The sequence below is a fragment of the Rhinoderma darwinii genome, chromosome 3 (assembly GCF_050947455.1).
Source record: "Rhinoderma darwinii isolate aRhiDar2 chromosome 3, aRhiDar2.hap1, whole genome shotgun sequence".
NCBI lineage: Eukaryota > Metazoa > Chordata > Amphibia > Anura > Rhinodermatidae > Rhinoderma > Rhinoderma darwinii.
The window spans coordinates 376,237,189-376,251,832 of NC_134689.1; the positions used below are offsets into that span (position 1 = coordinate 376,237,189).

Genomic DNA, 14,644 nt, shown 5'->3' on the forward strand with positions numbered 1-14,644 from the left:
GGTTCTCTTGTGAAACTCTGTAATTACTGGAAATAAAGTCTGGCAATGTCTTGGTGTTTGTGGCTTGAGAGTCAGACATAAGAAAGTGACGTTTGACAGTAAGATTTCTTATGAATTTATTGATATCAAGGATCGTATGGAAGATGTCAAAGTTGTTGGTTGGTGCAAAGTTTAAACCCAATGATAGAACTTCATTTTGTGCCGGCGTAAGTACAGTCGATGATAAATTGACCACGTTCGAATTTATAGTTGATATTTCCGTGATCGGAGGTGACGGCTCTGGTTTTGTTCCAGCCTTCCTATGTTTCCTGCCGCCCCTCCTTCCTCGTTTTTTGATAACGTGTACTGGTTGGCATCAGATCTCTGTTGGTACTTTGGACGAGTTCCATAATTTTCATCTTCAGAGAATCCCTCTGTTGATTCCGGCTCGGTGGAACTAAAACTCACTCTGTTCGATGTGACTCTGTATCTATTTTGCCGTTGGTGACTTTGATTTTTTAAGATAGGTTTAGGTCTTGTTCGGTTTGGATCCCTTCTATTCCAATTGTACACTTGGTTGTTCTTATAGTCTCTTGTATCTCTTAGGAATTTACTTTTCTTGGATTCTGCTAAAGACCGATCAAGTTTGTCTATATAGGTTGAGGTTCTGGTATCTAGAAATGCAAGTTCAGGTGAGCTGGGAAGGTCATCTATTTTAGTTCTTATTTCAGTTATTGTGACCTCTAGTTCTGTTAGTTTGACTTCTTCTTCTTTAGTTATGAGTTTCATCAATTTGATGGAACATTCTGTGAGCGTCTGGTCCCAATCCTTATTGAAGGTGTCTGAGTAATTAAATGTGGGTAATTTTTTAATTCTGAGACCTCTTGGAATCATGTCTATTTCTATGTATGTTTTAAGAGTGGTCAGATCCCACCATATTTTGGCTTGTTGGGTCATACATTTTTCCATGTCGTGGAATAAATTTTCTATATCTTGGTTGTGTGTAGTTATACTTTCGTGGTTACCAAACACTTTGGCTGCCATCTGTGCCCTGGATGCTTGTGGATTACTGGTCATGATGAAAAATTAATCCTAATTTTCAATGTATCATGAATTGTGCTTCTCAGACTAGTGAGGCAAAAGATATTTTTCAGTGTCAAAGGTTCTCATGTGAGTGCAATAAAAACATAGAAAACATAGAAAACAGGAAAAAGTTTCAGCCACTGTATTCGTATAATTATTGCAAGGTATAATTTTTCAAGTTGGCTTTTACTTGCAAGTAGTATTCAACACTAAAAAGATTTTTTTCCTTTTGACACTAATTCACACAACATTTGGATGCGTTATTCCATGCGTTATTCAGTGGTATTGCATAACCAGTCCTAGAACTATGAGATTATTTGGCTGCACATAAAGTGCGGTGGGCACGTGAGGCACAAGCCGTTTCCATTTTATCGTATTTTCCGTGCTGGATCCAACCCTGCTCTTCCTAGTTTTGTCTACTCAACGTGTGCCGACACGAGGATCCGTGCATGATTATCCAATATCATATATGCAACAAAGGTGAGCTGGAGGTTCTTCTTTCTATTCTTATAGGCCCCAGTTACTATAGTAACTTTTCATTGATGTGGTGTGGGGGGCCGCGGGCCCCCTGGCTTCGGGGCCAAGTCGCAGTTGCGACCGCTGCGACCCCTAGAGTTGCGCCACTGGTACAGGGAGTGAAGAGGACTGCAAGTTGCAAAAAGATGAGTTGAGTATCTTCAAAATCTGGGGTCTATATAAGTTTAGGGGGTCTGCTCTTGATTCTGGAGTCTGTATTTACGGGGTCTTCATTCATTTTGGGGTGTAATAAACAGATGCACTTCTCATGATTTAAATTACTTAGGGGGTGTGCCCGTTATAAATAAAGGGGGCATATGTTAAATGTATTAGTTTTTTTAATACATCGCTTCTCGGTATCTCTCTGATATGACTTCCCAAACTTTGGCAAGTATGTCTGTATGTGACAAGTGTGCCCTGGACTTTAAGAAAATGGCACAAATATGCACAATAGCTAAGAAGGTCAATATTAATGGGGGAAATTTATCATAGTGAGTGGAAGGTAAAAGAGAAGGAGTTGTCCATAGCAACCAATCAGATCACTGCTTTCATTTTCCAAGGCACCTTTGGAAAATAAGAGCTGAAACCTGATTGGTTGCTATGGGCAACTACTCCTCCTTTCCCTTGCATAGAGAAACAGGTAAAGTAGCCGTTCTAGGTCCCTGCAGCTGAGGGATCTGCTTACACTGGTAAAGGTTCACGAGAATATATCAAAAGGTTTATGCCAGTTTTCTGACATAAAAAAAGTCACAAATTGCGCTAAAATTTATTCGTCTTTTCACCTTTCTCGCCACTTTCGTAAAGTGGCAAAAAAAGGGGACAGGGTTTAGCTGAACAGAGCGGGGCCTTCACTGGATTGAAAGATTTATTGTAATTTATGCCAGAAACTGTAATCAGTTATGCCACAAATCTACACCTGCTCATATCAGGCTTAAATTTGCATTTCTGTTGCATGGACACCTAAAGATTTGCCAAATATATTAAGGCATACACCACTTCATCCAGGGCCGGACTGGAACTTCAAATCTGCTCTGGCATTTTTAAGCACACAGGCCCACCGCAGGCCATCCGCAGCCGCCAGTGTTGGGCTGGAGTACATGGGACCACCTTTCAGCTATACAAGACATGGGGAGATTTATTAAAACAGGTGTAAATGAAAAGAAGAACAGTTCCTGATAGCTCCAACACCAATGAATCCATTGCTTTTCCACGAGAATAATGAACATGCTCATTATTCTAGAGGATTTTTTTTTTTTTGCGGAGCTGAAAAAAATTCAAGCAGACTTATTTCCGCTGCATGTGAATGGGGTATAAAATAGCCTAGTCACTTGTAATGGATGCAGAATGTTAGTGGATTTGAAAGGGATTTAGGTGTCGAATCAGGGACTTAGTCCTAAACAAATCCTGACTGCGTGATCATGGCCTAATACTGACGTATAAAGAATGAAAATTATACCATTGTGCAATGCTAAAATATCACCATTCTGTAACTAAATAGTATGATTTCAATTTTATATTCAGCCATATACACACACACTCACATGCTGGACACATGCTGCATTCGTGCCACTCACACCTAGGACACATGCGAACGCACAACACTCACATCTAGGACACATGCACACGCACACCACTTACACATAGGACACATGCGCACGCACACCACTCACACCTAAGACACATGCGCACGCACACAACACTCACACCTAGGACACATGCGCACGCACACCTAAGGACACATGCGCATGCACACCACTTACACCTAGAACACATCCCCACTCACACCTAGGACACATGTTGAACACGCACTACTCACGCCTAGCACAGATGCTGCACACAGCACTCACATACTAGACATATACCACTCACACACTAGACACGTACCACACACTAGATACATACCGCACGCACTACACAAATGCTAAACACATACCTCACATAACACTTACACACTAGACCTATACCACACATACCACTCACCACTCACAGAGATGTGCGCTAATGAGCGAGGCATCAGTGCAGAAAACAAGTCTAGAGCTGATTAGCTGTGGCTCGGCCAAAAAGCAATATACTTCATTTCTGCAGTGCTCCTTCCCATCATTGTAGAGTACACAGCAATAAATCTCTGAAAGATGTGGTTTTAAACACCAGGATGAAGCAGTTATTATAACGATGGTGCTTGCAATCACCACTGTCCGCAGGGCCAACTCTATCTTTTCTGCTGCCTGAGGTGGAAATTTAAATGGCACCCCCCAGATTTTGATTGACATCCACTTGGCTGTTCTACATCACTAGCAGCCTCCTCCAACTCTTGCAGATGCACCGTTGCCTTGTACTGGCATGCGCATGGCAATGGCGCACCTGAGAAAGTTGGAGGAGACTAGTAGTAGATGTATGACAGCTAGAGGGATGTCAATCAAGCAAGGAAAGGTGGGTTTGGAGGCAGGACTATGTGACTCCTTAGGATAGCGGCACTGCCCAATGACCCTTTAATGAGTAATTAGCATATAGTGTGTGCCGGTTTAAAAGTTGGTTATTTCGAATTTTCGGCATCTGAAAACAACAAAATATATTACTGCATGGTGGCGGTTCAAGGGGTTAAACTACCTGACAGGTTCCCATTAGATATACAATGAATTGAAAACAATTCCATCTGCCCTGCAATTTTGTTATTATAAATATATCCTATATAATTACAGCTCCAGAACCAAGCACAGTACATATATACAGCACCAGAACAAAGCTCAATACATATATATGTCACCAGACCCAAGCTCATTACATATATACAGCTCCAGAACCAAGCTCAGTACATATATACAGCATCAGAACCAAGCTCAGTATGTATATACAGCACCAGAACCAAGCTCAGTACATATATACAACACCAGACCAAGCTCAGTACACATATACAGCTCCAGAACCAAGCTCAGTACATATATCCAGCATCAGAACCAAGCTCAGTACATATATACAGCATCAGAACCAAGCTCAGTACATATATACAGCAATAGAACCAAGCTCAGTAATATATACAGTACCAGAACCAAGCTCATATATCCTACATATAGCCCCCCCTGTAGATTGTGACCCACATATAGCCTCACCTGTAGATTGTGACCCACATATAGCCTCACCTGTAGATTGTGCCCCACATATAGCGCCCCTGTAGATAGTGTCCCACATATAGCCTCCCCTGTAGATTGTGCCCCACATATAGCCCCCCTGTAGTAGTGTCCCACATATAGCCTCCCTTGTAGATAGTGCCCAACATATAGCCTCCCCTGTAATTTGTGCCCACATATGGCCTCCCCTGTAGACTGTACCCCACATATAGCCTCCCCTGTAGATTTTGCCCCACATATAGTTCCCTCCTGTAGATAATGCCACTCACACGTTTAGGTGGAAAAAAAAAAAACTTTACGTATTCACCTTGATCCCGTTCCCACAACGTCCTGTGTCAATGCAGGCCAGCTCTCTTCTGAGCAGGTCTGCTGGGGCTGAACGACGGCGCTGATTGGCAGGGCAGAATGACTTGCCCCGTCAATCAGCACCTTTCAGCAATGGAAGCGGGGCGATGACGTCACGCCGCTAGCATCGTCGAAAGACGCTGTTTGGTGTGGCAAGTCATTCCGCCCTGCCAATCAGTGTCATTATAAGGCACTGAAAGGTTGGGCATGGAACTGCCCGGCCATATAGACGCAGGTACAATTAGTGCAGATGGGGGTGGCGCCAGCTGGTTTCAGTGGCGTCGCCACCCTCTCAGAGAGGCAGCAGGCCACTGACACTGATTGAATGATTGGGCGGCCAGCAGGCGGCACACTCTTCACCGGCCCATTTGGCATTTGCCAGAACTGCCAGATGGCCAGTCCGGCCCTGACTTCATTTATTTGACACATTTTCCACCAAAGTAAATTAGTTTAAAGGGTAACTAAACTTTCAGAAAACTTCTGATATGTCATAGTGACATGTCAGAAGTTTTGATCGGTGGGGGTAGGTGGGGGTCTGAGAATTGCTAAAACGAAGCAGCAGAAGCACTCGGTGACCGCTCAGCCGCTTTGTTTCTGATCTGCTTTTCTCGGAAAGGTGAGCAGTTGGTGTACAGCCTCATAGACTTTCTATTGAGCCTGTACACCAACTGTTTGGCTTTCAGAGAAAAGCCGATCACAAACCAAGCGCTCACCTGAGTGCTTCTGCCACTTCGTTATAGCGATCAGTGGGGGTCTCAGTGCTCAGACCCCCACCGATCAAAACTTCTGACATGTCACTATGACATGTCAGAAGTTTTCTGAAAGTTTACTTACCCTTTAAGACTGGCTTTTGACAAGCCAGTCTAAATATATGTCCACCATTGTCTTACTGTCATTAAAAAACAGGAGAATAGGGGTTGGTGTTTTCATTACAAATTTAGCTATGGGGCCCCATATCGGTTATTCCTTTGCTTACTACACAATCTCCTTTAAAAAGTAATTGAGGATGGCTTGTAGGGTAGTGGGACATAAGGCCTCTAGCTTGTTTTTTGTGAGCTCTACCCTCAGAGTTTATGGGTGGCTGCAATTGTATAAAAATAGAAAAATGGCGGCTTTCTTGTACATAAAGCGCCACACGTCCATGGGCCGTGTCTGGTTTAGCAGCTTGTCCCCATTCAAACAACCCGATACCCCCCCTAAAAAAAATCTGTAGTAAAATAATTAAGGCCACCTCTTTGTTTAGCTTTGAAGTTGATTCAATTACAATTGAGAATTTCCATCTTGCCACATTTCTTTTCAGACTATTACTTCATAGAACATGATTCTTATAGCTGAACTCAAGCATTTCACTGCACAGAACCCTTCTCTGCGGATCTTAAAACCATGGTGGGACGTCATTTCTGATTACTTCAATCTCGCAATGCTTGTGGTGTCTGTGTTCTCCTCCACTTTGCAGGTGAGCACAGAAGTCAAACATAAACTACACCTCACAGGCATCCATTTGTCTCCATCTTCCAGTGCTAAAGAGAAGATGTGATCGAGGCCCCATTACGGTGACCAGAGCCAAATACTCAAGGGCATAATTAGTGTCAATTGACTATATTCTACCTGTTATATTGAGTATATGTTCCTCAATAAATGTCTTTTTTCCCCATCCCACCATTACTTGATGCTAAAACTAGGTTTGCAACACCCAATCCTTGTTTCTCTTGAAGTCCTCTCCCCCCGATCCCCCCTGCTCAACTAGTTATGTTGTTGCTTGTTATTGATAAGGAACCTCACTTTATATATTCTTATTAATGGAATTGCTCCCTTTACTAATAATTCTAAAAGATATGAGTAATTAGGCCGAACCCCAAACATATAATATATTAAAATAAATACCATGAGAGATAAGGTTACTCAACCCCCAAAAATATCACAACGCCTGCACTCCTAGGTCAAATTGCAAGGACTGGGCTCCTGACTAGGTTCCGATCATAGAAATATGCCAACCTACGCTACGCTAATTGAACGGGTGGTTTGCTCCTAATTTGAAAATTGTGGCCTTGTTAGTCCCAGAACAAGGGATGGGATAACTTTTATTGTACTTAACCATGAGAGAAAATGGTAGATGGACAATGGTGAATCCATGCCAATAGAGTAATGTCAATAAAGACGACCCTAAATAGGCAGGACAAGAAAAAATAAGAAGGCAAAGTAAAGGGGCAGATTTACTTAGAATGGCTTTCCTACGCAATTCCTAGCTATCTGCTCGGTTAGAGTAAGGTGCAACCGATTTATTAAAAGACGCATGCCTCTTAATAAATCTGTTGAATCTTCCCGCTAGGGCCATGTTCTATCCATCTCAACCTCCACCCCATTGTACATAAAAAAATAAGCATACTCACTTCACTGCTCTTCTTCTCCCCTCAGGCTCCGTCAGCATACGGCAGCTCATAAAAAGTCCTGACACCGAACAGCATCAGGTCCTTTAAAGAGAAGCAACACTCAACGTCATCAGTGCTGCATCACATAAAACGTCTGATGCTAGCCGGCATCAGGACCTTGTATGAGCTGCCGCATGCTGAGGGGAGAAGGGGAGTGGTGAGGGGAGCACTTATATATATTTTTTTTTATTTATTTGTCTGTAGGGGGTTGGAGAAAGGTAGTCCTATCGGGAGAAACGAGGTACGGGGCCTGGCACAGTCCTCTACCTTGCTACATCCCACAGAGTGAAATCTACAGAAGCTAGGAGCTGGCATAGCTTTCCACTATAATTTACGCAAGTTTTCTTACTTAAATTATAATACATTTGTCCAGCCTCTCTGAATCCGCCCCCTTTAGTGAAGCCACGTCCCATTATCGCAAAAGTGGCGAGGGTGGTGTAAAAGGCCGAAACTTTTGGGCCCTTTTTTTGACATTTCTATGCCAGAAAGCGGGTATAGAAAGGGTGATGATTCCCCCATAGTTTCTTCAGACAGTTCTGTTGGCACACTGTCACTGTTGGTACGCAGAATAAAAAATTTGAAAAAAAGAGACAAGGCGCTTCCTAGGGTAATAACGTCAGTACACGGACAGACAGTGAGCATGTAAATGAACATAAAGGTTTTATATGCACTCACCTTCTTAGGTTGTGCATAGTAGTCAGCACAACACAAACTAGATGTGTGGACTATGTAGACTCATTCGGTGGGCAGTGTGCTGGCCTTCGGAATGGGCACTGGTAGCTGGTGAAAATCAGCGTAGTACGATGAAGGTAACAATTTCAATGAACCGGAAAATAATTCACTCCTTACTGAAGGCGCTTCTGCGCCGATTAGAACTGACAGCTGTATCCGTAAACGAGGAATGTTCAGTTCCTCGTTTGCGGATACAGCTGTCCGTTCTAACCAGCGCAGGAGCGCCTTTAATAAGGAGTGAATTTTTTTCCAGTTCATTGAAACTATTGGTACACAGACTGTTCGATCCTTCTCTTCTAATTGAAAGAAGTGCAGGATTACATTATCAAAACAAGATTTTTGAACGTAACAAGAGCTATTGATCATCAAATACAGGAGTGACTAAAGACGTATTTGAGTCACAATGGGCCCCCTTTCTGCTTCCCCCTTTACTTGACAAGTTGAGAGCAAGTTTACTCAGATTACTATCAGCACCCAGATCCCTCTGGACCCTGTTATCTACCCATATTTGCCCGCTACTGACCCCAGTTATGATCAAATGCACTTAATAGCTGATCATATATGTAATTATTAGCCCGGGTTGCATTTAGAAAGTCAGATGAACATCCATGCAACTGGGCACTAATCTACAGGGTGGGCCATTTATATGGATACACCTAAATAAAATGGGAATGGTTGGTGATATTAACTTCCTGTTTGTGGCACATTAGTATATGGGAGGGGGGAAACTTTTCAAGCTGGGTGTTGACCATGGCGGCCATTTTGAAGTCGGCCATTTTGTATCCAACTTTAGTTTTTTCAATGGGAAGAGGGTCATGTGACACATCAAACTTATCGAGAATTTCACAAGAAAAACAATGGTGTGCTTGGTTTTAACGTTCATTTATTCTTTCATGAGTTATTTACAAGTTTCTGACCACTTATAAAATGTGTTCAAAGTGCTGCCCATTGTGTTGGATTGTCAATGCAACCCTCTTCTCCCACTCTTCACACACTGATAGCAACACCGCAGAAGAAATGCGAGCACAGGCTTCCAGTATCCATAGTTTCAGTTGCTGTTCTGTGTAAACTGAGGGTCCTGTTCCAATTTTTGTTTTGCCCATTCTGCAAATTCAGTGCGCCGATCTGGGTCATCCTCATTGAGATGCTGCAGCAGCTGGAGTTTGTAAGGGTGCCATTTGTGAGTAGCTAATATCCGCCGAAGGGATGTTCGACTGATGCCACTCTCCAGTGACATGCGGCGAGTGCTACACTGTGGGCTCTTGCTGAATGAAGCTAGGACAGCCACTGATGTTTCTTTGTTTAGTGACAGTTTTCATACGTCCACATTTGGGCAAATCAAACACTGAACCAGTTTCACGAAACTTGGCAAGCAGTTTGCAAACTGTAGCATGGGAGATGGGTGGTCTCATAGGGTGTCTTGCATTGAAATCTGCTGCAATGACCCGGGTACTGCGTTCACCAGACATCAACACAATTTCTATCCGCTTCTCATGTGTTAACCTCTGCGACATGTCAATGGCTGTAAACAAAGAGAAGCTTGTAAATAACTCATGAAAGAATAAAGTAACGTTAAAACCAAGCACACCATTGTTTTTCTTGTGAAATTCTCGATAAGTTTGATGTGTCACATGACCCTCTTCCCATTGAAAAAACTAAAGTTGGATGCAAAATGGCCGACTTCAAAATGGCCGCCATGATCAACACCCAGCTTGAAAAGTTTCCCCCCTCCCATATACTAATGTGCCACAAACAGGAAGTTAATATCACCAACCATTCCAATTTTATTTAGGTGTATCCATATAAATGGCCCACCCTGTAGTTGCCCTTTTTCAAACCAGTGTTTGGAATTCTCCCCAAATTTGCTGTTGTGTAAATGTAGTACTGTAGAAGTTTGAATGGATAATAAGAGAGGACATCAACCATATTCTTTTTGATAAATAGTTAGATGCAGTTGTATACTACGTAGATGTATGGCATGTTATACGAGGTTGTGGATCCTGTTCAGATCTGTCTCATGTTTGGCTCCTTTTTTTCCATTTTAGAAGAGATCTATCTAGCTATCTTGTTATGTTTTTTTTTTGTTTTTTTTTTTTATATCAACAGGCCTCTAGTGAGAAAATGCTCTGTGTTCCTACGCCGCCTAGTCCTCTAGCAGAAACAGTTATTAATCTTACCTCAATCCATGGAGTTCAGAGTTACTTTTTCACATCAGGGCACAAGACCAAACTAGATTTACAATACTATTTCATGATCAACCAATGGTGCTATAGGCATGTGGTCCCAGATTATTCACGGTTCTTTCCATATCTTATCTTGGTTAACTCAATTTTTTTTTTAATTACCAGCAATTTTTGGTTTAAATTTCCTGGGACACGTTCAAAGATTGAACAATTTATCACTGTTCTTGGAATGTGTCTAGGTTCTCCTTGGACCATCAAAGCACTTTCACGGACAGTGCATGAAGAGACAAAGATTCATGTGGCTCCATTAGAAACTAAGGAAGAAGCTCCTAGACCCATTAGTCCATCTTCTCCTAGGCTTGGAACCATAGGACAACCCGTAATTACAGAACAAGCTGAAGACCAACCAAAGCCAGTACGAAAACAAGTTCGTTTCCATTTGGAAGAACTTGGGAGACCACACATAACATCTAGAAGGTCCAAGAAGTTCATTAAAGCTGTAACAGGCAAAATAACCCCTGTGACAATTCTTGAAAAGAAAGAAGGAGAAGAGGCAAAGGCTCTTTTTGAAAGGGTTAGAAATTTCCATCTTCACACAGAGCAGAAAAGCCTACTTTATCATACTTACAAGATGCAAGCAATTTTCAGACTGCTGCAAGCAACAGTTTTTTTCTCATTTATAACTTATCATACACCATATATGAAATATGAATTCCATTGTGTGGAGCCACAAAACATTACGGGGTACACAGATTTCTACTGTATTTATGTGCTGTGGAGAATGTTTACCATGTTGTCCATTATCTATCTCTTAGTACTTTTCATCTACACCTTTATATGTATCTATACTGTATACTGGATCTTCTGTTTCCAGTTACAAGAATATTCCTTTGAAATTATCCGGAAAGAGTCAAGAATAGATGACATCCCTGATGTAATGAATGACTTTGCTTTTCTTCTTCATTTGATCGATCAATACGATAAGCTTTACGCATGGAAGTTTGCAGTCTTCCTATCAGATGTCAGTGAAACCAAGCTGAATCAACTTAACATGAACAACTACTGGACCCAAGAGAAACTTAGGCAGCGGTTAAGTATCAACTCAGACGGCAAGACTGAGCTTCGGTTACCAATACTCCCCGGGATCCCAGAACAGCTCTACCAGATAGCAGAAGTTGAGGTCCTAAAACTTGAAAAGATAAAAAGTACGACTTTAATAGGTGATGTATCCAACCTGAGGTTGCTGAAGGAACTCTGGATCACTAACTGTAATATAAAGGTAGAAACACCAGCACTAGAATTTTTGAAGAAGAACCTACACATCTTGAGAGTGAATTTCAGAAATCCAGATGAGATTCCGTCTTGGATGTACAACCTATCATCTATTCGGGAGCTACACATCAATTTTCACTTTCAGTTGGATGATAAGGCCATTATTGCCTTACAGTCCTTTAAGGAACTTACAAAGCTCAAGTTTCTTTTCCTCAAACTGCACACATCTTCCATCCCTTCAACTATAATACGTTTGGCTCAAACTCTTGAAAGTCTTACAATTCATAATTATGATATTAAACTGTCTTCTGTCTACATCTTGAAAAAGTTTCTAAATCTTAGAGAGCTGAGACTCAACCATTGCCAGTTGGATCACATACCCAGTTCTATATTCAGTCTAGTCAAGCTCCGGGAGGTAGACTTCAGCAATAACAACCTGACTTTCATGGGGGAACTAGCCAGCCTACAGCAACTGAAGAATCTAGTCTCGTTGTATCTTTCCAATAATAACATCTCCTCTGTTCCCCTTCACATTGCTAGAGTATCTAGTCTTGAGAAGCTGTATATAAATAATAATCAACTGACATCCATCTCTTCTGCAGTCTTCAAGCTGACCAAGTTGTCCTGTTTGGATGTGTCGTATAATGAGATCCACTTTCTTCCTGCAGAGATTGGGAAACTTGTTGACCTGAAGTACCTCTCGATATCTTATAACAAGTTGACCTTCCTCCCTGATCAACTTTTCTCCTGCACAAAGCTTCAGACTCTGATGCTTTCTCATAACAACATTTCTATCATTTCATCACATATTGGAGGGTTAACCCAATTAAACTACCTGGATCTGGTGGAGAATCAACTGGAAAAACTACCCACAGAGCTCGAAAAGTGCAACTACTTAAAAAGGAATCAGCTGTTGGTTGAGAGGGAGATCTTTGACACCCTGCCCTATGAAGTGAGAGAAAGGATGAACACCAAGAATGGTTCTGTAAGTAATGACATTACAAACATGATATAGATATCTACAGAGTAGCTTTTTGTAGTAAGGACATGTCCGTAATGTGCAACAGATGGAAAATTTGTATTTTACTTAAATATTTGGAGCAAAGTAAAGTCAAAAGTAATGTAATTGATGTAGAACGACCCATTACATACTTAGTGAATTGAAAAAAGACATGTGCCCACATTTACTAAGCATTTTACGCCAGTTTTTTATATGTGCAACAAATTTGTGGTAAACCTTGTCACTTTTCCCGCCACTCGTCAAATGAAAAGTGACAGGAAAAGTGGGAATGGTCTCCAAGGAGGTGTAGTTTGAAGGAGTATTCCCATCACACAATGTGATAGCATATCGCTAGAATATGCTATCACTGTTGGATCGGTGGGTGTCTGACTAACGCACCCACAATGATTCTGAGATTGACTGTTTTTCTCTGCATAGCGGCGCTTGCATTCAAGTGAATTGAGCCAGCTGGAGTCCCCTTTACAGCCGGGTGGCCGGGAGTGCCACTGTTAAGGCAAAACTTAAAAGTGGATGCAGCGCTAATTCACTGATGTGGCCCCTTCATTCTCAGAATCGGTAGGGGTCCTGCCAGTCGGACCCACGCCAATCGCAATGTGATGGCATATCCTAGTGACGTCATTACTTTGTGGGATGGGAATAACTTTTAAAGGCAAATTTATTATGTACATTTTGATTATTTATCAGATTGACAGGTTAAAATGTGCCAAATTTATTAAGCGGCATGCACCTTTTAGATTTGCCACAAATTGCACTAACTACCTTCTCCACTTACACTAGCGTGAAAACAAAAAAGTCTAGTCCGTGACAAAAATGTCCAACAATTTCAACCAGGGGAGGGGAGGAAGTGGAGATGAGTGGTTTCCCCATGTTGACTCAATGGTTTTGTTGAATTACTCAAAGCCAGAGCTGTCCTAAGGCTATTTTGGGACTAATTGTAGGATTAGACATCTTGGATAAGAAGGATTTTATGGGCATGATCTTTAAACTTCACTGTAATTGTGTGGTGTTTGGGGCTTGATATGTATTGTAATAAATTATATAAAAATGCATCAAAGAATAGATTTCCAATGGCCATCAGACATGAATAGAAATAGAAAGTAGGCGATCATGGCTATGAAAATGTGTCTCTCAGTCCTTATTTAATAAATGTTTGTCATTAAAGGGTTTTTTGGTCCTATTATATGTATATAATAAAGTCCACCGCTTGGGACCCCCTCTATTAACCAGAGCGACAACCGATGTAAAGATCTCGCTCGTGCTATTGATTTTAATCCACACCATGTAATGCTTTATTTGAGGTGAAGCCTTCATTGTGAAGAAATCTGTTATCTGTAAAGAAGTTGTCCAAACTTGAAAACCCCTTTAAATCAGAATCTTTTTTAGAGTACAAGGTGATGACTACCACTGAGGAAGTTGATCGCCTAGATGTAGTTCAGCTGCTTGTGATCATGCTGTGATTTACCGCTAAGAGAAAGGGGGCAGAGAACTGGGGGAGAGCCACAGGTTGGGAGCTGAAGAGCCACAGGTTGTGGAACTTTGCTCTAAAGAAATATAGAATATTATAATACAATCAATGTACTTTGATCATAATTCCTCTAAACCTTCCTCTCTATTTCATAGAATTCACAACTGGACTTAAGCAGTGAAGATTAGGCCGCTCTTCACAGAAGACTCTTACAGATATGCAGATACTCATCTCACCAGATTTCAACTAGTTTATACTTTTCCTATGGTTCATTTATTAATCTAGGGACAGTTCAATGTTAAAAGAAGAGTCACTGTGCAAATTATAAGCCAAAGGGATCTCGGTCCCTTTATTCTTCAGCAGGGATCCCAGAGGTCAGAAACCCCACCAATCATAATGTTAGGGTATATCCTAGTAATATACAGTACTTTATTAGTCTCAAAGCTTATAACGCTTTTCAAGGTGTAAACCTCTTCATCAGGAAACAGAGACTT

General features: G+C 41.6%; 1 protein-coding gene across 1 annotated transcript; it reads left to right on the top strand.

Moving 5' to 3' along the window:
• The first annotated feature begins 2,226 nt into the window (after positions 1–2,226).
• Positions 2,227–14,644, top strand: LOC142748295 (volume-regulated anion channel subunit LRRC8C-like). The gene is made up of 4 exons (XM_075855393.1): positions 2,227–2,267; positions 6,349–6,504; positions 10,316–12,649; positions 14,306–14,644. The coding sequence occupies exons 2-4, from the start codon at positions 6,367–6,369 to the stop codon at positions 14,336–14,338; spliced, it is 2,505 nt and encodes an 834-aa protein (XP_075711508.1). The 5' UTR covers positions 2,227–2,267; positions 6,349–6,366; the 3' UTR covers positions 14,339–14,644.